General features: G+C 38.3%; 1 protein-coding gene across 1 annotated transcript; it reads left to right on the top strand.

Annotated features, from left to right (window-relative positions):
- The first annotated feature begins 10,609 nt into the window (after positions 1-10,609).
- On the top strand, positions 10,610-17,099 carry LOC122318031 (germin-like protein subfamily 2 member 4). The gene is made up of 4 exons (XM_043135156.1): positions 10,610-10,792; positions 10,893-11,029; positions 11,107-11,315; positions 16,785-17,099. The coding sequence occupies exons 1-4, from the start codon at positions 10,684-10,686 to the stop codon at positions 16,984-16,986; spliced, it is 657 nt and encodes a 218-aa protein (XP_042991090.1). The 5' UTR covers positions 10,610-10,683; the 3' UTR covers positions 16,987-17,099.
- Positions 17,100-25,023: the final 7,924 nt, after the last annotated feature.

Here is a 25,023-nt window from a genome sequence, read left to right as displayed (position 1 = left end):
AAGGCTATGCACTTTCCCTTTCCCTCACCATCGAACCCACAACCTATGTAGAGGCCGTGATCTCCCAGCATCGGAGAGATAGCTAAGTTAGATGCTTTAGAGGCTAATGGGACATGGACCATCACTACACCTCTAGAAAAAAAGGCCATTGGATGTAAATATGTTTATAAGGTGAAAGTTAAGTAGATGTAACAGTAGAGAGACACAAAGCTAGATTGGTGGCAAAGGGCTACACACAAAGGAAAGGCTTTGATTATCAAGAAACTTTTAGTCATGTGGCTAAACTCACTACTGTTCAAGTTTTCTTAGCCTTGGCAACCATCAATGGTTGGCATCTATCTCAACTAGATGTGCATAATGCTTTCCTCCATGGTGATCAAGAAGAGGAACTATAAATGAAGTTACCTCTAGGTTTTCAAGTTAAGGGGGAGTCACCTCATGAAAACAAAGAGTTGGTATGTCGTTTGCATAAGTCTCTCTATGTCATCAAGCAGGCCTCTCGACAGTGGCACTCAAAATTTTCTACTGCTCTCATTTCTATTGGTTTCAATCCATCAAAGTCTGATTACTCTTTATTCACAAGAAATGATGAGCATGGATTCACAGATTTATTGGTCTATGTACATGACATTGTAATAGGAAGCTCCAGCTTAACAACCATTGACAGTGTCAAGAAACACCTACACTCACAATTTAAAATCAAAGATTTGGGCCCTTTGAAGTATTTCTTGGACTAAAAATAGCAAAATCAGCTGCTGGAATTCACTTATGTCAAAGAAAATACACCCTCAAAATTCTTCAAGATGCTAGGCTCCTTGGTTGCAACAAGTCAGTCACAACTCTAATAGAAATCAATCACAAGCTTGCACATTCAAATTCAGATCTCTTAAATGATATCACAAGCTATAGAAGGCTAATTGGACAACTTATCGTCCTATACATCCCCAGGCCAGATACTACATATGCTATTAATATCCTAAGCCAGTTCATGGATAAACCAACGAAGTCTCACTTGCATGCAACTCATAGAATCCTGAAATATCTAAAGGGTTCCATTGGGCAAGGCATTTTCTTCTCAAGTAAATCCTCTTTACACCTCAAGGCCTTAAGTGATTCAGACTGGGCAGCTTGTCCAGAGACCAAGAGGTCAGTTAATGGGTTTTGTATATTCATTGGGGACTCCTTCGTTAGCTGAAAATCAAAGAAACAAGCTACTGTTTCTTGCTCATCTGTTGAAGCAAAATATTGTGCTTTAGCTCAAACCAGTTGTGAGGTCATCTAATTGATATCTCTACTAAAAGACTTCAATACTAATCATTCCCAACCTACCCTCCTATATTGTGATAGTCAAGCAACTCTCCATCTCACCAAAAATCATATTTTTCATGAGAGACTGTCATTTTGTTAGATAAAGGGTTCAAATGGAGTCATCACACCAATGCATATCAATATCAAGTTCCAACTAACAGATATGTTCACCGTAGCTTTACCAGGTGCTACATTCCATTTTTTGCCGTCCAAGATGAGCACATTAAATATATATGCCCATCTTGAGGGTGAATCTCAAGAATTGCACAATATGCACTACAAGAGTTTGGAGTTTTCGAGATAAATCATTTTGTCTCCAAAAATCCAAAATTCGTCCCTAAAACTTTTTTTAGATGAAAAAATTTCATTTCTATTTTGTCTTGAAAAGGCTGTCTTGAAATGTCTTTGGAGACGAAAAGTGAATTTCATCTAAAAAATCATTTTTAGGAACAAAATTGTGCTGATCCAGTCGAAACTGTTCGAACAGGTTTTTTTAGACGAATTCTTTTCATCTTAACAAACCGTTCGAATAGAAACCTACCCGAATGAATGTATTTATGTTAGAACCAACAAGTACTATTCAAACTATTAGATTTTTTTATTCGAACTAATGACCATATTTGATCCTATTCAAACAGAATGAATGTTTGAATAGATTTTATGAGTTCGAACAAATAAATTTTTCAAAGGATTTGTATTCGAACATAAATTTTGGTCATTTGAACAGACATTTTATTTTCAAAAATTCCATCTGTTCAAACGGGGTTTTGCACGTTAATATTGTTCAAAACAATATTTTATTGTTCAAACTATCATACGGATTGTGCTACTCGGTTGTCGTTCGAATGAGTTAGTTTTTGTTCGAATGGGTATCTTTTTATTCAACTGGATTTATAAATTGTAATTGACCGTTTGAACAAATTGTTTATTGTTCAAACGTTATTAATCTTACAGAACATAATTTATTAAAAATATCATACATATTGAAGAAATTGTAATTCAAATATCACAATTGTTCAAATTTTTTGTAACATCATAAGTGAAAGACAATTAAAGAAAAATAAATTTTAAGATTGTGGTGGTGTCATAGAGTTTTGAGACATCATTGACTGCCACTAGTCAAACATTTTTTGGTTATTCAACTCCAGCCTCTTCTACACGTTCTCTTCTAATTTCGCCTCAAAATCTACTGCTTGATCTAATCGGGCCAGCAATTCCTTTTCCTTGAACTTCAAACGTTCTATTTCAAGTGCTACTTCCTCTAATGCCTTAGTCTTGTCGTCTTTTGATCTGGTTTTAGAAGAGGATGATGATGTCGAAGATGGCTTCATGCAACATCCTAAGCCCCTCAAATATTTAGAACATGATCCAAGAACTGGAGAAAGGATCTGAGCATCATTGACGAATGATTCATCAGATGGTCCGCAGCATCTTCCTTAAGAAATATCATCTTGTCCTACAAAAAAAAAAAAAACATAATATATAAATATAGGTAACAAAAATACTATATTAGACTTGAATTAAATAAACTTTAACTTACATAATTTGTCTCTGCTTCAAGACTGGTCCAAGCACCATCACAATTTTTATGTGCTTTAGCATACAATTGGGGTAGATCATAGTCAGCAAAACTTTCTTCTTGCTACAAAAGGGAAATTTAGATTAGAACTTAAATCAAAAGATTGCATATCTTAATACTTAACGGGGAGTAGAGTAACTGATCATTTTTTTAGACAAACGATGAAAAGATCGATAACCCGCATGATGGTGTATCATTAAATTTAATTTATTTATTTTGTTCATAATACTCCGTTGCTAAAGAAAATATTATAACTATATGTTTAATACATCTATCATATATTATTAAAAAAAGATAACAACGAAATTACCTATTAAGCAGGATCTTCAAACATATCACAAACCATCTCACATTCGTTTGGTGGCATTGCTTGGAATGGATTTTGACACGCCTCTATCGTAGTACTGAATTTCTGATATGGTGCATGGCATCGACCTTTGTATTTCTGGAATACATTCAACATCAACTCCTCACCCATTAGCCGATCCTTTCATCGGCCAAAATTAAGTTCACACTCGTCCTTTCGTAAATTATAAACAATTAGTATAAATAAAAACTAAATTTAAATCAACATGTTATACTTAATTTCTTGGGATGTAGCTCATTACCAGGCAACATTTTTTTATGTGGTCTTTCACATCTTGGAGAACTTTAGCCCAGGAGGATATAGACATCGGTGCATACGCGCGAGTAAGGGTACCAACATAAGAAGTAAGCCAAGTTGCCGAATCCCCAGAGTCGCTGGTGTGATCATTAGGAATATAAACTTAATTTTACCAATTTTCCTTACTTTCTCTATGTAGACAGCCCTCATACTGCCTCAACCTTGGCGCTGACTTACAACAGCTATATATACAATAATTAAATCACATATTTTTATTAAATTTATTTATTTTAATAATATAGATTACTTAAATTGAGCATTAAGTTTGTCATTTAATTTGATAAAATACTTTGTTCTGGATTTGGTGATTTTAGCCCACTATTGATGGTAGGTAAACCACGTGGGAAGTAATGGATGGGGATGGCGCACGCATTGCTTTGTGTTTGAGAGGTATATCTATTTAAAATTGTAATAAATTATATATAGTATGTACAAACATTGAAGATATTTATAAGATTATATAATTACACAAATATTAGATTCATTCACTATCAGTTTTGCTAAACCAGTTGCCCTCATTTTCACTAGATACTTCAGTTGATTCATGTTCTTCCGAAATTTCACCATTAATTACTTCTGGTTCAACATCTTCTCTACACAATAGAACCATGTCATATTGGCTTAGATCAACAAATAGATTGATGCCTAGTTCATTTTCTTGATATGCTTCTTCATTTGTTGGATTATCAAATTATTCAAATGGTTTGTCTGCCTCTAGAATGTAATCATATACATTTATTGGTGCAAACTTCTCTACCACTCGCCATGGATTCCCATACTCCTGATCGTTTAATAAAAAACTTAATTCGCTTGGCAAGCTAGAATGAAAGGATCATCCTTATACCCTGTGCGAGATATATTCACACTGACAAAATATTCATCGTTACGCACTCCCAACCTAAGATTTGAGACATCCCACCAAATACATTTAAACAAGCAGACCATATATCCTCCCACGTACTTTAATGCTATGATATCTTTTACAACTCCGTAAAAGTCAATATTATCATCTCCATGGCTTCCTTTGACTACGACTCCATAATTTTGAGTTTTTTTGTATCGTTCTCTGTCACACGTATGAAATCTATATCCACGTACCAAACATCCTAAGTATTGGATGGCCCACCTAGACGAACCACATGCCAATGCATACAATTCTTATGAGATTTTACCAGAATTTTTTGCATATTTTGATTGAATCTAAATTAATAAATATATTTAGTTATATCAAATATCAAAGGAAAAAAAGTATAGTGTAGTGGTATGAAGTTTATAGATGCCACTAAATTTATTTTTAGAATAATACCATATGCTCAAACTACGAGGTGAATTCCTCTTCATGCTTCTTCTCTACATTAGTTACACCACCCAAGATAAGTAGTTGTAAATGTTCGCTACGCATGATCATGTTAACTATTAATTTGTATAACTTGAATATGCAAATTTTATTGATACGAATATTCATCACTAACCTCAAGTAGTGCTGAATTTCTGCACAGTTATTCAAGACATACCATCGAGCTCTATCAAACTTTTTCCACTTAGGTCATAGCCTCCTTATGCATCTATGGGACATACGGTTTGAGAAAGCACAAAAAATGATGATGAGACTCATATTTGTCCACCTTCATAATTTCGGTCCGGTCTCATAAATCTGGTATCAACCCCATGGAAATACATTGAACAAAATGTATGTCATTTATTATCAGTGTATAATTCTGCAATCAAACCTTCTGGACCAACCTTATTCCTCACCGATCACTTAAATTTTTCCAAAAACCGTTCAATAGAATACATCCATCTATATTGAACTGGGTCGACAACTAAAGCCTCATGAGGTAGATGCATAGCCAAATGAACCATTACATCAAATAAATAATGCGGGTATAAACTCTCCAATTTACACAATATCACTACGAGGTCAGCTTGCATTTTTAACAATGCATCAACTTTCAACGATCTACTACAAATGCCCCTAAAAAATCCCCCTAATTCTGTGAGTGTTGTACGAACATCTCGAGTAAAATTTCCACGCACACCAATTGGCAACAGAAGCTGCAGAAATACATGACAGTTATGACTTTTAAGACTAGATATCTTCCAATCATGAGTTTGAAAATTTCTTGACATGTTCGAAGCATATCCATCGGGTAATTTGATTGTCATGAACCAGTCACAGAATTTCTTTCTCTCATCATTTGACAATGTATACTAACCAAGGGGCATATAGACTGAAGACCTATTAGATTGTAAATACAACTCTGGTCTTGTCCTCAACTCCTTTAAATCTTTATGAGAGTTAGCTATATCTTTCGTTTTCCCTTCTATTGACATCAGAATACCCAAAATATTCTCACATTTTTTTTTCAATATGCATAACGTCTAGATTGTAACGCAGTGTCAATGTAAAATTTCTTGTAGTGATGCATGATGTGATGACCAAGCACCACCATGATTCATGCACTGTAGCCTCAACATAGAAGACAAGATTCCCATGCCTGCTGCCTGCGATCACCTAGAGCACAACAGACATATTCTTCATAGTATAGCAGAGCAGCCACCACCCCTACACAGCATACCATAGCATAATTCTTAGCATTTTGTCTTTTACAATTTACCTTTGTACATAGCCCACAACCTCTCAAATTGTACACTGATTGGTTGTTCTTTAGTGCTTTATTATTGCTGCTTTAAGTCTGAGGATGTATATATATTTTCAATACCCCTTCTTTGTAAACAGATTTATTATTTTTCTGAATGAAACTATCTCCAGTCATTCAAATTTTTCTCAGCCTTTTTCTTCCCTTGTCATTCTTCCTCAATTCTTAACATATCTTAAGAAAACAAGAGCTTATGTCTTCTGAATTATTTCCTTTTTGGTGCATGTTTTTAATTTAATTCCCAGTTTTTTATGTACCGGACATGTGGTTGGGGACTAGTTGCCATTGCACTGGAACTGTAGTTTAGCACTTTGCTCAACCACAAGTGATCATCCTTCTGGTAGTTCAACCAATTAGTTGCACAGAGTTTTGTTCATCAATTAAGATGTACATATATACTCTCATATGTTAGAATTGATAATGTTATCAGATTATATATTTGTAAATGGATATACTAAATCTAGAAATCGATGGGGGAGGACCTTATCAAAAGAAATAAATGGAGAAAAATCATATGAAATTTTCGTATCGTGAACAAACTACTTGTGTTCTTTTATTTTTTGTTGTAGGAATTTTTAGAATTAGGGTCGAACATCTGAATGACAACCAAGCTGTATTCAATGATTGAGTGAAGGGGCAATTGAAAGTAACTGGAGCGTTCGGTGCTGGGTTTCTTAAGAAGGTCGATCAGTTGCACTTGTAAATTTAACCTATCTCAGTTTCTTAGCTACACACTATTTCTTTGAATGTTTTGCAGAATTGAATCTATAAGATGGATATTCTATGTCAATATATATATTTTCCTTGTCATTAGGAATAGAAAATAGAGGAGGAAATGCAACTACGGAAACATGATGTATATGTTGATTACTCTGGTTATAAGGACATACTAACTAGAAATAAACCAATAATGACAATAGTTTTTATAAGCATGATATTGGAGCCAAATGGTACTTGTACTGGTTATAAGCATGATGGTGGGTACTAAAGAAAAAGCTTAATGTATGTACTTGAAATTACTCAGAAGGAGATAATGTTATTATGGGGTGTGGAGAGGGTGCAACAATATGAGAAATACCTTGGGTTGCCTCCAGTTGTAGGAAGATCAAAAACTCGCGCTTTATCAAATATTAAGCACAAAGTTTAGCAAAAACTGCAATGTTGGAAAGAGCATATTTTATCACAAGGGGGAAAAGAAATCCTTATTAAGGCAGTAGCTATCTCCATCCCTATGTATTCTATGAGCTGCTTCTTGCTACCTGGGGGACTATGTTCTAAACTTGAGGCTTTGATGGCAAGGTTCCGATGGGGCCAGAAGAAAGATGAGAGGAGAATACATTGGGTTAGCTGGGACAAAACGTGTGATTCAAAGTTCAGAGGAGGTTTGGGTTTTCGAGACCTCAAAACTTTTAATCTGGCACTACTAGCTAAACAAGTATGCAGGATATTATAGGTAGAAAGATCATTGCTACAAAAGGGCGTATAAAGCCCGATAATTCCCAAAAAGTAGTCTATTTGAAGCTGGCTTAGGGAACAATCCCTCTTATGCATGGAGAGGAATATGAGAAGCTAAGAAGTGGTTAAAAGCTGGTTGTAGGTACAGGATAGGGGATGGAAAAATAGTTAAAATCTAGAAGGATCACTGGATACCTGGGCATAAAACTTTATTTACTACTTCTGATGAGATGCAGGTTGCTGATGATGAAACAGTGGATAAGCTGTTGAATGGCCCAACTAGGTGGTAGGATGTTGAAAAAGTCAAAGCTCTATTCAATCCAAAGACAGCATAGGCTGTTTTAAAAATTGTGGTCTGTCCAGGTGCTCAAACAGATAAATGGATCTGGTTTCCAGAGAAAAGTGGATGCTTTAGTGTGAAGAGTGCATACAGGGTGTTTAGAGACAGAATTATTGATAAGTCAAGGGAGAGCTCGAGTTTCTCTAGACACAAGACTCTTTGGAAAGCTGTTTGGAAGATGCCTTTACCCAATAAAATTAAGGTGTTTGCATGGAGAGCATGTAAGGAGGGACTTCCTACAAAACTTAACCTTGAGAAGAGAAGAGTCAAAACAGAAGGGAGCTACTGTTTTTGCAAGGAAGTGTTGGAAGATACTTCTCATGCTCTTTTCTTTTGTCCTGAGATCAGAAACTACTGGAAAAAAATATGTTCCAATTGTGCAAGATTTGGATCATAAGATGCTTGTTATGGAAGTTGCAAATGCTGTAAAGGAAAAACTACTTTGTTTTTATTGGCATGGAGTTTCTGTTATAGGCGAAACAAGATGGAGTTAGAAGAAAGTTGCTCTAATATTAAGCAAGCAACTAATTATACTTTAACTGTGCAATTTATGTTCAAGGGGGCCCAAGAGTTGCAAAACTCGAAAGTCAAGGAACTATGCTACTGGAAACTACCTTCTATTGGCTTCGTAAAGTTGAATGTAGATGAAACCATGTTCTTTGACAGGCACAAAGCAGGAATTGGGGCTGTTTTGAGGGCTGAAAAGGGGGATGTTGTCTTGGCAGCTAACAAAATTGAACATGAAGTAAATGAGCTAGAAGACAATGAACTCTTGGCCATGTTTAGAGGTCTTCAAATATGTGCAAACATGGGAATCCATAGATTGATCTTGGAAAGTGATAGCCTGCTGATGGTCAATGAAGTGAATGCAAGCAAGGCCTTCGTTTTACGTGATTCGGCATTATTACCTACATTTACAAGGGTCCAAATGGGATAAATTCTACTATAAAAATGTAAGAATTACAGAGCTTTCCTGCCTATTTTTCTCTTTTGTATAGGATGAATGGGATGCGAAGGAAGAAGACTAAGGGAAAAAATGTTAGAAAAATTTCGTTCTTTATAACACTAAAGTTTGAAAAGTATTAGATATACGGTCATCTTTACAATTTTTTTATATAACTACGTATTAAAAGAGATGTTTTTCTATTTTCTTTTTTTGTATAAATAATTTATAAAATAACATTACATTAAATAAATATTTTTATTTTATAATATAATCATATAAAGAGTTGTAAAAATACTGTACACTCCTAAATTTCTCTCCAACTGCCTTCTCTCTTTATTGGGTGGTATGCATTATTTAGTTGACATAGCAGTTGGCAAGGCACGAATCTCAATTGTTGGTTGTAGTGGATATATATATATATTAAAAATAGACTCTAGGACTCTGTTTTCATCGTCATGATATGGTCTCCTCTCTCTCGCTCTCAAAAGAATCCCGTGTTATTCATCACATTTTTCTTCACCTCTCGAAGGAATTATCACTTTTTACCTTTTTCTTCTTCATGGGTATGATATTTTTGAATGCTATGATGCTATATTCAGGTGGAGTAATGATTCAAATTACATTCCAATCCTTTCTACTATCTCGTAAATGATATTTTAGTATACAATCACCGTGCAATTCCATTAAAAAATGAGTAAATGCAAAATCTACATATCTACGATTGTATCTAATATTATAATTTGCGACATCTCACAAAGAATTTTTATAAAAAAGTCAATTATCACCGTAATTTATTATTCTGTTAATAATGCTTGTATGGTTATGCCTCTCTCTGTGAGCTTACTTCCAACAATTGCAGAAAAGGGGTCCCCATTTGACAACTCTGTTGGCTTGATTGTATACAAAAGTTAGAACCAGTGGGGAAACTTATAGGTGAACTAAAAGCATCCGCTTTGGATCTGTTAAAAGTTTCTATACAGCTTAGTGTGTAGAGAGATAAATACAACAAATCAGCCTCTAACATTTATAACTTCTCGACTGAATTTTTAGAACAAAATCGAATGCTTGATAAGTAATGTACGACCCATCTTATGTGTATATCTTTTTCTCTACACCCTAGAGAAGAACCATCTAAGTTGGTAATAGTTTTGACCATCTGAAAATCTCACATACTGTATCAATTTCACATTGATTTTTTCTCTAGTGTATGCAACCATCTTCGGCATGTTGTGCAGGATTTTTCGAAATTTTCTGTCTTTGTTTGTCACCTTATCATCAATCTGCAACCACATCTCATTGAATTGGAAATGATTTTTTTGGTTTCAAGTTATGTCTCACTTTAAAGTTCTATCTTGAATAGCGAGAAATGTACGCTATTTAGCCAGGCAGGCATGAAGCTTTTCCAAGCCCCATTGATTTTATTTGTGTTAATGTTTAACAAAGACACATATCAGCAAAAAGGTGCCCAAAAACGTTAATTTCTACTGGCTTTCTTCTTCACCAACTTCTTTCACCCATTCAAACTAATAGAAAATAGTTTCTGTTTACGTCTTCATTGGGAAATTGCTTCGAATTTAAGTTGGAACCCTGTTATTTATGATCACCAGCGTTAGATGTGTATATAAATAGAGTAGCAGGCTGTTCTTTCTCCATATTCGAACCAAGCATTCTAATCCGTTTCTTATACTATTTTAACTAATACTTCAATCTCCTTTCAAGTCATTTCCAATCATGGTGGCAAACGTTCTTGCATGTCTGTTCCTCTTTGCTGCAATCTCCAGCTCTGTGGCATACGATCCTGACCCCCTTCAGGATCTCTGCGTTGCCGATCTAAAGTCAAGTATGTAATTTATTTTAAGTTCCTAGACAAACTTTACATATTATCGGGATTGTTCTTTTGATGAAATGCTCTCTTATTTTCCTTGTCATTCGTGCAACAGAGATAAAGGTGAACGGGTTTGTATGCAAGGACGATGCAGATGTCACGGCAGCAGATTTCACCTTCGCTGGCCTGGCTGCGCCAGCTCTCATCAACAACTCGTTTGGTTCAAACGTAACGACAGCCAATGTTATGCAGGTTCTGTTCATTTAGACAATTTTATTTAATGCAAAATATGGAAATTACAATTTGCTTTAACGGCATATTCCCGACAGGTTCCAGGCCTTAATACGCTCGGCGTGTCGTTGGCGCGCATTGACTATGCACCCGGCGGACTCAACCCTCCTCACACTCACCCGCGAGCCACCGAGACCATATTCACTCTGGAAGGCGAGCTGTTTGTAGGCTTCATCACCACAGCAGACAAGCTCATCTCCAAGACAATCAAGGAAGGTGAGATCTTTGTGTTCCCAAGGGGACTGGTCCATTTGTTGTGCCTCTGGTCTGTCCGAAAATCACACAAAACAATTTTAAAGTGGTTCAGCAAATTGCTTACGTCCACTGGAGCCTCTTTTATAGAATTTGTACGAGATTTACAAAACACTCTACAAAATTCTATTTCTCTCTCTCTCACGTTCCTCTTCCTCTCTTTTACCCACTACATTTTATCTTCAGAGCTCTCTTCTATTTATAGGAGAAGAGCAGCCCACCTATTGCAGCTTCTTCTGACTTGGGAGAGGGTGGGTGGCCTAACTATGGTAGGTGGTGGTGGGTGGTGGTGGGTGAGCATGAGTTGGTGGCTGCAAACCCAAACTCATTTCACACTCACACTTACACTTGGGTTGATTTCAACAATCACCCCCTCCACCCAAGTGTGCCATACCAGGATGCTTACAAACTGATTCATTCTTCAAATGAATGCACCACATTCTTTGACATGAGAGACTTCTGCTATCGAATACGCTCCAATGCACCCGAGGGTGCTCAGCAGTGTTCAATACTGATCAAGTCCAAACAGTGTTGGAACTTGATCCCTGTGACGACCTTCGTCAACATATCTGCTGGATTATCTTCAGTGCCAATCTTCTGAAGTTTGATGTCATCTTCTTCCAATATTTCACGTACAAAGTGAAATCTGACATCTATATGTTTTGTTCGAGAGTGATATACTTGATTCTTGGCCAAATGAATTGCACTCTGACTGTCACAGTAAACGGTAACCTCTTGCTGCTCAAAGCCCAAATCTGTTACCAATCCCTGTAACCAAATAGCTTCTTTCACGGCTTCTGTTACAGCCATGTATTCAGCCTCAGTTGATGATAGTGCAATTGTTGACTGCAAAGTTGATCGCCAACTAACTGGTCCTCCAGCCATAGTGAACACATAACCAGTTGTCGATCGACGTTTGTCAAGATCACCTGCATAGTCTGAGTCAACATATCCAGTTACTAGACTATCTTCACTCTTCTCAAACCTCAAACCAACATCTACGGTCCCCGCAATATACCGTAGAATCCACTTAGCCGCATGCCAATGAACCTTTCCAGGATTATGCATATAGCGACTAACCAAGCTAACGGCCTGGGAGATATCAGGTCTTGTACACACCATGGCATACATTAAGCTTCCAACAACACTTGCATATGGTACATTCTTCATGTAGTCTCGCTCTTCATCGGTTTTAGGAGACTGCAATGCACTGAGCTTGAAATATGGGGCCATAGGAGTACTCACCGGCTTCGTCTTTGAGTCGATGTTGAATCGTTGCAGTATTCTTTTCAGATACTGTTTCTGAGTAAGGTGAACTATACCTTTCACCCTATCTCTGCTGATCTCCATTCCCAGTATTCTTCGTGCTTCTCCTAGATCTTTCATTTCAAACTCATTACTTAACTGAGTTTTTAAGCGATCTATCTCCCCCTTGCTTTTACATGCAATTAACATATCATCTACATATAAAAGTAAATAAATGAAAGATCCATTTGCAAGTTTTCTGAAATATACACAATGATCGTATTGGCAACGAGTGTATTTCAGATCCAACATAAAGCGGTCGAAACGCTTGTACCATTGTCGAGGTGACTGCTTCAAGCCATAGAGAGACTTCTTCAGACTGCATACCCAATTCTCTTTGCCAGCTTCTTTGAATCCTTCTGGTTGAGACAGATAAATCTCCTCTTCCAGATCACCATGTAAGAAAGCTGTCTTTACATCAAGCTGTGCTAACTCAAGATCATATTGTGCAACCAAAGCTAACAATATCCGAATGGATGAATGTTTCACAACAGGAGAGAATACTTCACTGTAGTCAATTCCCTCTGTCTGAGCGTAGCCCTTGGCTACCAACCTAGCTTTGTATCTCACTCCATTTTTAGCAGCTTGATCATCTTTCTGATTGAAGATCCACTTACAGCCAATTGTCTTCTTTCCTTTTGGAAGCGGCACAAGCTCCCAAGTCTGGTTCTGGTGAAGAGACTGCATCTCTTCATTCATCGCCTTTGTCCATTCAACTTGTTCACTGGACTGTACGGCTTCTCTGTAAGTGGTTGGGATCTCACCCCCTTCAGCTGGTAATGCATATGTCACATAGTCTGAATAACGTATCGGTACACGTTTCTCTCGTCTCGGTCTGTTGGTTGCTATTGACTCAGGTTGACTTGGAGGTACTATGACTGGATTATCAACCTCATCTTGTCCATGCTTTCCCAACTTCTTTGAAGTAATAAACTCCACACTCTGCGAATCATCTAATGTTTCGCCATCACTGTTGCCTTCACTGGAATCTTTATGCTTATGTGACTTAAGCATCTCAGATTCGTTGAATGTAACATCTCTACTGATGATTACCTTTTTGGACTCTACACACCAGAGTCTATACCCTTTTACACCGATACTAAAGCCCAAGAATTTTGCTTTCTTGGCTCTAGGATCAAGTTTACTTTCTTTAGCATGATAGTAAGCAGGACATCCGAAAATGTGTAAAAAGTCATAATCAGTAGCATGTTTACCTCTCCACACTTCAATGGGCGTCTTCCCATTATTGGCAGCTGCTGGTAGTCGGTTAATGAGGTGACAGGCATAGGTCACAGCTTCAGCCCAAAATTGTTTACTGAATCCAGCATTCAGCAACATACATCGCACTTTCTCTAATAAAGTACGATTCATTCGTTCTGCCACACCATTCTGCTGCGGTGTACCTCGTACCGTGAAATGTCTGACAATTCCCTCTCTCCGGCATACTTCCATGAAGGGGTCTGAAGTGTACTCACCTCCATTATCAGATCTGAGCCGCTTGATCTTCCTACCGGTCTGAGTCTCAACCATTTTCTTCCAATCAAGGAAGATTTTCAGCACTTCATCTTTGTTCTTCATCGTATACACCCACACACGACGAGAATAATCATCAACAAAAGTTACAAACCAATGTTTACCTCCCAAAGATGCATTTTGGGTAGGTCCCCAAACATCGGAATGCACATAGTCAAGAATTCCCTGTGTATTGTGTACTGCGGTTCCAAACTTGATTCGCCTCTGCTTCCCCAATACACAGTGCTCATAGAAAGACAGTTTACATGTCTTGGCACCTTTGAGTAAGCCTTGCTTCACCAGTGTTTGCAAAACTTTTTCTCCTGCGTGTCCCATACGCATATGCCAAAGACTGGTGGTGTCGGCATCAGTCTCATCTAGCTTCTCACAGCCTGTGGAAGCTCTTCCATCAACAGTACTTCCTTGCAAGAAGTACAAGTTTCCTCGCCTCAAACCCTTCATTGCCACCCGAACTCCCATTAGTACTTTGAGAGTTCCATCTTCAATGGCGATTCTGAATCCCTTTGAATCCAGAGATCCCAGTGAGATGAGATTCTTCCGTAAGTCTGGAACGTACCGAACTTCTGTCAGAGTCTTGACGCTGCCATCGTGCAGCTTTAACCGAATGCTACCTACTCCTTGAGTCTTACAGGCACTATCATTGCCCATAAGTACTGCTCCACCATCAATCTTTGTGAAATCAGTAAACCAGTCCCGATTGGGACACATATGATAGGTACATCCGGAATCCATAATCCATTCATCGGAACGACAAATGGATGATGAACTTGCCAAGGCAAAATCTGACTCGTCATCTCTGTCCACGACATTGGCTGTGTTGGGTTGATTCTGCTGTTGTCCCTTCCGGTTGGGACAATCCTTCTTCCAGTGTCCTTTGTTGTGACAAAAGGAACACTCATCTCTGGCGAGTTTTCTGCCGACTGATGAACCACGCGATGTGGCTCGGGTTTTCGAATGAAAACCTTTCCTCCTTCCGGGATACCTTGACTGTGGTCTCCCCCTTGCTGTTAGCGCTTCACTTGATGTATCTTGATGTACCTGTTTATCTTTTCTCCGGTACTCATTGCTAATTAAAGAGCTAGATACATCTTCAAAACTAATCTTTTCCTTCCCATACAATAGAGTAGTAATTAAATGCTCATATGTATCAGGCAAGGAATTCAACAGTAGTAAAGCCTTATCTTCATCTTCGATTTTAACATCCAAGTTTAACAAATCAGCAAGAATTTGATTATAATTATTCAGATGTTCAGACATTGAAATACCTTCACGAAATTGGAATCTGAAGAGCTTCTTCTTCAAGTGCAAACGGCTCTCAATGCTCTTCTTCATGAATTTATCCTCCAATTTCTGCCAAAGTACCCTAGCATCTGTCTCTCTCATAACAAAATACTTTTATTCTTTGGTAAGGCATAATCGGATTGTACTACAAGCTTGAGTACTAAGCTTCTTCCAACCCTGATCAGTCATATCATCTGGCTTTCCTCCCAACGCAATATCCAACTCTTGTTGGATCAACACGTCCATGACTTCACATTGCCACATGCCAAAGTTGCTTGTTCCATCGAACTTTTCAACTTCAAACTTGGCATTTGACACAGTGGACCGACGTCCCGAGCTACTGGAATGTTCAGAGCTCCTGTCTCTTCCAGATCCTTCCATTTGAATTTTAAAAAATTTAGACTCAAAATTTCAAAATTCTAACCGTACGGATGAGTCCGGAACGATCCAAATAGTAAGAAAGCACTATTTGATTGTTGAAATCGGACTCCGAATGGCTTAGATCAAGCCGAAATTGGATCTGAAAAACGGACGGTTGTGATCTGTCTGGAGCGTGGGATGCACGCGCTGAGCAGTGCGCGTGGGCGGCGAGTAGGCGCGTGGATTACACGCGCTACAGTACTGTCTGCGCGTGGGGAGCGCGTGAGGCGCGTGTATTTCACGCGCTGAACCTTTGTAGGGCGCGTGGGAGCGCGTGAGGCGCGTGTCTGCCACGCGTCTTCAACCTCTGGAGCGCGTGAGGGCGCGTGGGCGCGTGTAGTTCAGTCGTCTTCTTCCTCCGACGCGCGTGGGGGCGTGTGGATGACAGCAGTGCACGCGCGTACCTTCTAGGGGCGCGTGTGAGCTACTCCGACCTCCGTTTTCGATTCCGTTTGCGGCAACGGATTCGTCTCAACGCGAGGAACACCCTGGAGTTGTCAAAAATTGATTTTGAACAACTTGAATTTTCGGACAGCTCGAACCAGAGCTCTGATACCAATTGTTGTGCCTCTGGTCTGTCCGAAAATCACACAAAACAATTTTAAAGTGGTTCAGCAAATTGCTTACGTCCACTGGAGCCTCTTTTATAGAATTTGTACGAGATTTATAAAACACTCTACAAAATTCTATTTCTCTCTCTCTCACGTTCCTCTTCCTCTCTTTTACCCACTACATTTTATCTTCAGAGCTCTCTTCTATTTATAGGAGAAGAGCAGCCCACCTGTTGCAGCTTCTTCTGACTTGGGAGAGGGTGGGTGGCCTAACTATGGTAGGTGGTGGTGGGTGGTGGTGGGTGAGCATGAGTTGGTGGCTGCAAACCCAAACTCATTTCACACTCACACTTACACTTGGGTTGATTTCAACACCATTTTCAGAAGAACGTTGGCGACAAGCCTGCTTCTGTGATCTCGGGCTTCAATGGCCAACTGCCGGGCACCCAAGTCGTTGCCACATCACTTTTCGCTGCGTCACCACCGGTGCCGGACGATGTGTTGGAGATAGCCTTCCAGGTGGATGGCAAGGTGGTTGACGAAATCAAAGCAAACCTTGCTCCCAAGAAGAAGTAGTGAAAGAACTACGAGGATGGCCGCCCGTACTCTCAATATATATACTGTGGACGGTCCTATGAATAAGATATGTAATGGTATGCTATGAATAAGATATGTCCTATGATAAGATATGTCTTATCGTTACAACTTCCTTAAATTCACATACAAAATATAATAAACAACTCAAATTTTTCAAATTTTAAAATAATAATAATATTATAAAATAATATTCTAACAATATTTTTTTAATTTTTATCTAAAAGCATATTATCTCATCTCAATTGAATACAAACCAAGTCAAATCCCCTCATATCCGAACAAGAAATTGAGAAATTTAAGTTTGAGAGATTAATATACAAACGAAAATGCTATTTATATTTATAATTTTACTTATATTTATAACTTGATGAAAGCTATCTAATTAAGAAACTATCGTTATTTTTTCCCTTTTGGTGTCATGTCAGATAAACGGTAAACCCGAATACTTTGAATTATAGCTTAGATATGCGTAAGTTCATGAATAAGAGGATTTCAATCAATGTTTTGAATACCGTACCGGATGGCATACCGGTTAAGACACTGGAATGAATTATTTCGATATCGGTACCGTTTCGTGTACCGTTTCGGGATAGTCGATATATAAATAAATTATATATATAAATATATATAAATTATATTTTAAAATAATAGTCTATATATGAATAAATTATACATAACTACATATGTATATATAAATTATAAATAGTCTAATATAAATTGGGGATAAAAAAATGAGATTATAGCTTAAAAAAATAAGAAATAAAAAAGGGCCGAAATACCGGCCGGTACAGGCCGGTACGGCCGATATTTCAATTTTCAACCGGTACGAAACAGATACCATACCTGTACCAGCCTAGTGACCGGTACGGAATGTACCGGTCGGTACGGTACAATACCAAAAACACTGATTTCAATATCCAGTAACAATATTTAAATTTAAGTTAATGATCTTAATCTCTCTAATGGACATATATAGAATTGTTTTACAAATTAGGAATATATGTGTGTATAAAAGACAAGTATCACTACTAAGAGCTTAATGGTACATGACTCGATCCTCCAAATTGAAAACCTAGATTCGGAAGAATCGAAACTCTCATCTCTTTTATTAGAAAAAAAAAAAAAAAAATTACCCCTTGATCTACGGTTGTGATGTCACTTGTCGGGGATAATTGAGACAAGTTATAGTAGATAAAGTGGGCCTGCATTAGATATTGCAGCCAGCCGAGATGCTTTGAAAGTTCAAAGTTATGGCCGTTCTGGGCTGCCCAATTGCCCTTTTCTCTTTGTTTATTTATTTATTTATTTATTTATTTTTATTCTTTATTTTTTGTTTTCCATTTAAAGTTTTATGTTCAGATTTTATTATGTTTATTCATCCCATGCTGGATTCTTCTAACGACTGAGTTCTTTTTATTTTGTAGATCACTTTAACTTACTTCAGAAGGTGGTCATTGAGTTCAGAAACTATGCTAAGATTAATGTATAAATGAAGATCACAACTTTCCATTAATATATATATATGTGTGTGTGTGTGTGTGTGTGTGGTTGTCTCTTATCAGGGGTTTAAAACATGTTACGGTGGGTGAAATGGACGACCTCTTGCAACCTAAAACCTTTGAAAGCTCTGGTTCTCTTAACCCAATTATGTTTGCATCATGTCAATGTCACTCCAACCCATTTCAAATTAATTATTAATGAAATATACTATTTTTTCAACTTTGCATAAAAATTTTAAATCTATCTCAATCTATTTTATATATTCAAATATATTTCTTAATTTATTTATATTAAAATCCATTTTAATGTGATCTACAAAACACATCGATATTGTGTTGGAAGAGACCGCCAACTTTTAGTACTATAGTCCAATTTGTACCTTAAAAAAAGTTGGGGGGGGGGGGGGGGGGGCGTCTAGTGTATCTTTTAAAGTTTTACTTGGCATTCGGAAAATGGCCATTTAGAATATCTCCAATATCCTTGTACATATCTCGAACCTAACAGTCTACGATCATATGTTGTTGCTATAACTATAAATGAGTTTTATAAAAAGAAAATTATAAATTAATGTGTCTCGATATAATATGTTTGATATATTTTATAATAAAATAAACTTTATAATATTTTATGAACTTATTTTTTAGTCAAACAAGTGTCATGTCCTCAACATTTAATCCTAATGCAGCATTATTACCTAAAAGGTAGTTGAAGGGGAGTCCCCTCTCTAGGTAGGTGGGGTTTTCTCTTTATGTTTCCTTGTGAAGCTTAGAGCCTGGTCTCTTGGATATTTGATCTATAGAGTTTCAATTCGGAGATCTTTTCTAGATCCTATCATGGAGGAAGAATTGGCTAATTTATGTGAGGGCCTCAAACTAAAAGAGGATGAACAACAAGAGATCAACCTTTCCGAGGAGGAGATTCTCCTCTCGAAGGAAGTCAGTAAGTTTTGTTTTGCAACCTTGGTGATTACTGATAAAGAAAAAAACAGGGGGCTTTCAAAGCTATGATGAATAAGATATGGAAAATCGACGGGAGTCTGAAATTCAAGGAAGTTGGGAGGAATGAATTCCTCATCGAGTTGCAGTAAACATCCGAGAGGAGCAAAGTGCTTAAGGGGCAGCCATGGTCTTTTGAAAAAAACTTGGTATGCCTACAAGAGTGTGAAGGGAGCATTGCTTTGAGAGACATGGATTTCTCCCATGAATCCCTTTGGATATAGTTTAATGACCTTACTTTTGCCGGTATGAACAAGAGCATGGGGAAAAACTTGGGGGATAAATAGGTGAAGTCATGATTGTGGACGTGGATGATAAAGGAAGAGCATGGGATAGTTTCCTTAGAGCAAAGGTGAAGATTGATATTACTAAGCCCTTGGCAAGGGGAGGAGTTCGTAACATGGAGGGTTCCCGCCACTGGATCACTTTCAAATACGAGCAATTGCCAACTTTTTGCTTTCACTGTGCTGCAATTCTGCATGGCAAGACAACCTACCCCAGGTTTGGCTCCGATGGCAAAACTCGTGAGGAGTACCAGCTCCAATACGGTCCATGGCTTAGAGCCAAGCTTTTTTCCAAATCGGAGCATATCCATGCATGGCCCAGGAGTAGTGACAGGGCAGTGGAACCAAATGTATTCCGACAAGGCTTCTCGGACAAAAGGAGTATAGAGAAGGAAGGGAAAACGGCTACTCAGAAAGGCTTTCACGGTTCAAGGTCAATTCCAATTGACAAAGGAGATGCAGACTATAATCACAATTTCAACTCTGGAGATGTTGACTTTCTACACTTAGGTTATCAAGGGGCCTGCCTCTTCCCAAATGAGGAAACCTAAGCGTGCTGAGAAGTCATTCACGAGACTGTAGACAAGGAAGATGGAAACACTGCCTGCTTAAGCCCAATTGACCTTATAAATCCTCCTACAGCCCTCCTGATGGTCGATCATGACATGTCACCTATAGATAACAATGTCCAGGTTAGTCCATCTGCCTTTATCACGCCTCAAAAGTTAACCAAACAAACCAGGAATTCTAACTGGAAAAGAAGAGCTAGGGGTAAGTTAAATAGTTTTACAAAAGACATACTGGGCTCTTCCCCCCCCCCCTGGGGGCCAAAATTTAGTTACTAGAAAAGGTCATAAGAAAAGAATTCTCAGTCCTGGAGGAAAGTCCCCTAAGGGTCCTAAATGGGCAAGAAAATTAGTATTGGCAGAGGCCGTTCAACAGCCCTGCCAATCACCATGAAAACGTTGTCTTGAACTGCCGAGGGCTTGGGAACCCTCGGACAGTTCTCGAACTCCACCTTTTGGTGAGAAGTCCCCAAATATGGTTTTCTTGTATGAAACAAAATGTTGTAGAAACAAAATGGAACTCATTTGTAACAAACTGAGATTCAATTCTAGTTTTATAGTTGACTATGTTGGAAGAAGTGGAGGTCTGGCTGCCTTTTGGACTAAGAACACCAATGCTGAACTAGTGTATTTTTCCTTAAGCCATATCTCTCTACACTTTAAGTCTAAGGATAGTAATAAAAATGAAATTATCACTGTCTTCTATGGCCAACTAGTGACTGCTAGAAGAAAGGAAAGCTGGAGCGTTCTTAGACTTTTAAATGCTGGCCATGATACACCTTGGATGTGTATAGGGGATTTCAATGAAATCATATCCTAGGGTGAAAATTTTGGTTTAGCTCCTAGACCTCTTAAACAAATGGAAGACTTTAGTCATGCATTGATGGATTGTGACTTAGGTGATCTTGGATTTAAAGGGTCCAAATTCACATGGTGCAACAATCGTCAGGGGACAAATTTTACTAAAGAAAAACTTGACAGGGCCTTAGTCAACTGTGCATGTAACGAACTTTATACAGTAAATTCTGTCTCAATATTACCAGTTCAATGCTCAGACCATAACCCTTTATTCATTTGAAGTCAAGGATTCGAGTCTAGTATCTATCAAACAAAAAGGGTCTTTAGGTATGAGGAAACATGGTAAAAAACTGAGGAATGCATAGAAGTCATCAAGAGAGCTTGGTATGGCTCCTAACAATCTAGCTCAAAATCTGAAGTCACCAGAAGGGGTTTTGAGAGATCAGGTTCCAACTCAGAGAGTAGCATAGAAACTCGAATAGAAACAAGTAGAAAATGGGGGATCATAAAAGACAAGCATTAAGAGTGTTGTGAGAACTTAACAATGGCCAAGAAACTAAACAGATTAGAGGTCTCCAAAAAGAACTGGATAGTTACCTGGAGGAAGAGGATCTGATTTGGCGGCAAAGAGCTAAACAAAAGTGGCTACAAGAGGGGGACAGAAACACAAAATATTTTGATAAGTGTGCCACTCAAAGAAAACAAAGGAATCTTATTAGAAAAATTCATGATGAGAAGGGCAATATACTGTCCACCAGAGAGGACATTGGGGAGGAGTTTTAGAAATCTTACCATAACTTGTTCTCTTCCTCAAATCTAGTAGGTATTCATGAAATCCTGGCACAGATAGAACCAACAGTCACTGCTAATATGAACATGCACCTGACAAAGGCTTACACTAGAGAGGAAGTGGAAAAGGCTATCTTTGAAATGAACCCTCTTGAGTCTCCTAGCCCAGAAGGTTTTCTAGCAGTGTTTTATCAAACGCACTAGTCAATTGTGGGGGACAATGTGGTATCTATGGTGATAGAGCTGCTCAACTCAAGGTCTGGTTTCCATGCCATAAACCAAACCTTTATAACACTCATTCCCAAGAAACAAACTCCTCGATTGGTTTCAAACTATAGACCAATTAGCCTTTTTAATGTCCTTTATAAAATTATTGCAAAAGTTGTAGCAAATAAAGTTAAATCCATCTTGCCTCACCTGATATCTCCAACTCAAAGTGCTTTGTCTGGGGAAGGCTAATTTCTGATAACATCATAGTGGCATAGGAATTACTTCACTCTATGCAAAACAAGCTAAGAAGACAAAAGGAATGTGTCATGGCCTTAAAACTCGACATGAGTAAATCCTATGATAGAGTCGAATGCAGCTTTCTAAAGGCTGTAATGGCAAGAATGGGATTTGACAGTTCATGGATAGAACTCATTATGCAATGTATTGGCACTATTTCTTATTCTATTCTACTTAATGGCTCCCCTCAAGCATCTTTCAAGCCTCAAAGGGCATAAGACAGGAAGACCCCCTCTCCCCCTATTTATTTATCATCTGTTTAGATGTGTTAAGTCAATCTTTAAATCAAGCTGAGCATAGTGGTGTCATTTATGGTTTTCCTATAGCTAGAGGTTCTTTGTCTGTTAATCACCTCTTCTTTGCAGATGATAGTCTAGTATTTTGCAATTCCCTTCCCTCTAAATGGAGCAGGTTAAAGAACATCTTAAGTACTAATGAGTTAGCCTCTGGTCAGAGGCTTAACTTGGAGAAGACCTCCATTTATTTCAACAAAAAAACCAAGCCAGCCTCTCAGCAAGCTATACTAGCCACAGCAGGTTTTTGAGCAATAGATTCATTTGAAAAATACCTCAATTTACCATCATTTGTTGGCAGGTTTAGATCAAGGGCCTTTAATTCCATTCTGGACAGAGTCAAAGCTAAAATGGGCAGCTGGAAATCCAATTTACTCTCCCAAGCAGGAAATGAGATTCTTCTCAATTCAGTTTATCCCAGCCCATCCCACTATGGCATGTGATTTTCAAGATTCCAAAGAGCACCCTCAGAAATATTAACAAGTTAATGCAGTCCTATTGGTGGGGGTAGACAGGAAAAAAAAAAGACAAGTTACATTGGGTGAGTAGGAAGGGCCTAGGCAAGTCAAAACAAGATGTTGGGCTCGGTTTTAGAGACGTTGAGGACTTTAACATGGCTTTACTTGCTAAGCAAGTATTAAGGCTAAATCAAAACCCTTCCTCTTTGGCTGCTCAAGTGCTACAAGCCAAGTACCACCCTTGTATTGACTTCACTAATGCAAGTTTAAAAAAGGGTGATTCATTTATTTGGCAAAGTATTATGGCTGCTAGACACCTATTGTTTGAGGGGCTTATATGGCAAGTTGGGAGTGGGGAAACAATTAGAGTCTGGCATGACAAATGGATCCCCACCCATCTTCTTTCAAGATTCAATCTCCCCCATCAATTCTCCCTTTAAAGGCCAAATTTTCCTCTCTAATTGACAAGGATACCCATAAATGGATTGTCAATCTGGTTGAGGCTGCCTTTAATGAGTCCGAGGCTACAACTATTATGAAACTCCCAACTAGCCCTTATGGAAGCCAAGACCAGTTGACTTGGAGTTGCATAGGTAATGGTAAACTTTCTGTTAAGTCTTCTTATCACCTCCAAGGCACACTCACAAAAATTTGTTTGGGACAATCATCAATACCAAAGGCCTCCCCTGCACTTTGGAATAACATTTGGAAAATTAAACTTCCTTATTCAGTCAAGACCTTCTTGTGGCGAGCAACCAAAGACATTCTTCCAACCAAGGTCAATCTACTTAAGAAAACGGTGCTGGATGTCTCAAATTGACCAATCTGTCTCCTGCATCCTGAAACAGTGACTCATGCCCTCTGGTCGTGTAAGGTAGCTCAAGCTGTCTGGAGTGGCTACTCGAGGAGGTTACAAAAATGTTCAATCATGGAGGGCACTTTCTATGAGGTCTTGGATCACTTCTTCTCAATCCTGTTAGGGGAAGAACTTGCTAAATAGCATATGCACTTAATTTTATTTGGAAAAGAATGAACAAATGGGTGTTTGAGTCTCATTTTTCCTCACCCCAGCAAGTCATTCAGTTAGTAGCATCAAGCATCTTTGACCTCCAAGTGTATCAACTAGACATGCAGAAACTGAAAAAGACTCCATCTGCAAATGACTTAGCTCCCACACGGTGCAAACCCCCCTCGAAGTACTACAAACTTAATTGGGATACCGCTATCGACAAAACTCACTACAAGGTGAGTATAAGTATGATAATCAGAGATTGGGAGGGAAGAGTCAGTGTCACTTTGAGATCCATCCGTGACTTGTATCCTAATCCACTTCTGGGAGAAGCAGTAGCTATACAGAAGAGCCATCACCCTCTGCCTCGTGCTATGTATGTCTTCAAACATCATGCTGGAGGGGAACTCATTGCAGGTAGTTAAGGCTATTAGAGGAAATGATTATAGTTGAAGCTCAGTGGATTTGATCATTCATGATGCAAAAAAAATGTTAGCACAGTTTCAATCTTGGTCTATCGAGCATGTTCCTAGGAAGGTTATTTCAGTGGCACATTGCCTAGCAAGGAATGCATTTGATCTCTTTGAGGAGAGCATTCTTGTAGAGGACTATCCTCATTGTATTAAGAATCTTCAATGATTGAGTAATGAAATATATGTTACGTTTTTTTTTTTTAAAAAAAAAAAATGTAGTTGAAGGGTATAGTTGAAAAGTAGAGTTTCTTTTTGCATTTCTTGCTAGGGGAAAATAAAAATAGTAGTGTTAGCGTGCCGCCCAGCTTTGACTGCTTGGCGTGCCCCGCTAGCACAAATTTGTC

Source organism: Carya illinoinensis, chromosome 8 (genome assembly GCF_018687715.1).
Source record: "Carya illinoinensis cultivar Pawnee chromosome 8, C.illinoinensisPawnee_v1, whole genome shotgun sequence".
Taxonomy (NCBI): Eukaryota; Viridiplantae; Streptophyta; class Magnoliopsida; order Fagales; family Juglandaceae; genus Carya; species Carya illinoinensis.
The sequence above is the reverse complement of the archived record's forward strand: the minus strand, read 5'-3'. Positions and strand labels throughout refer to the sequence as shown.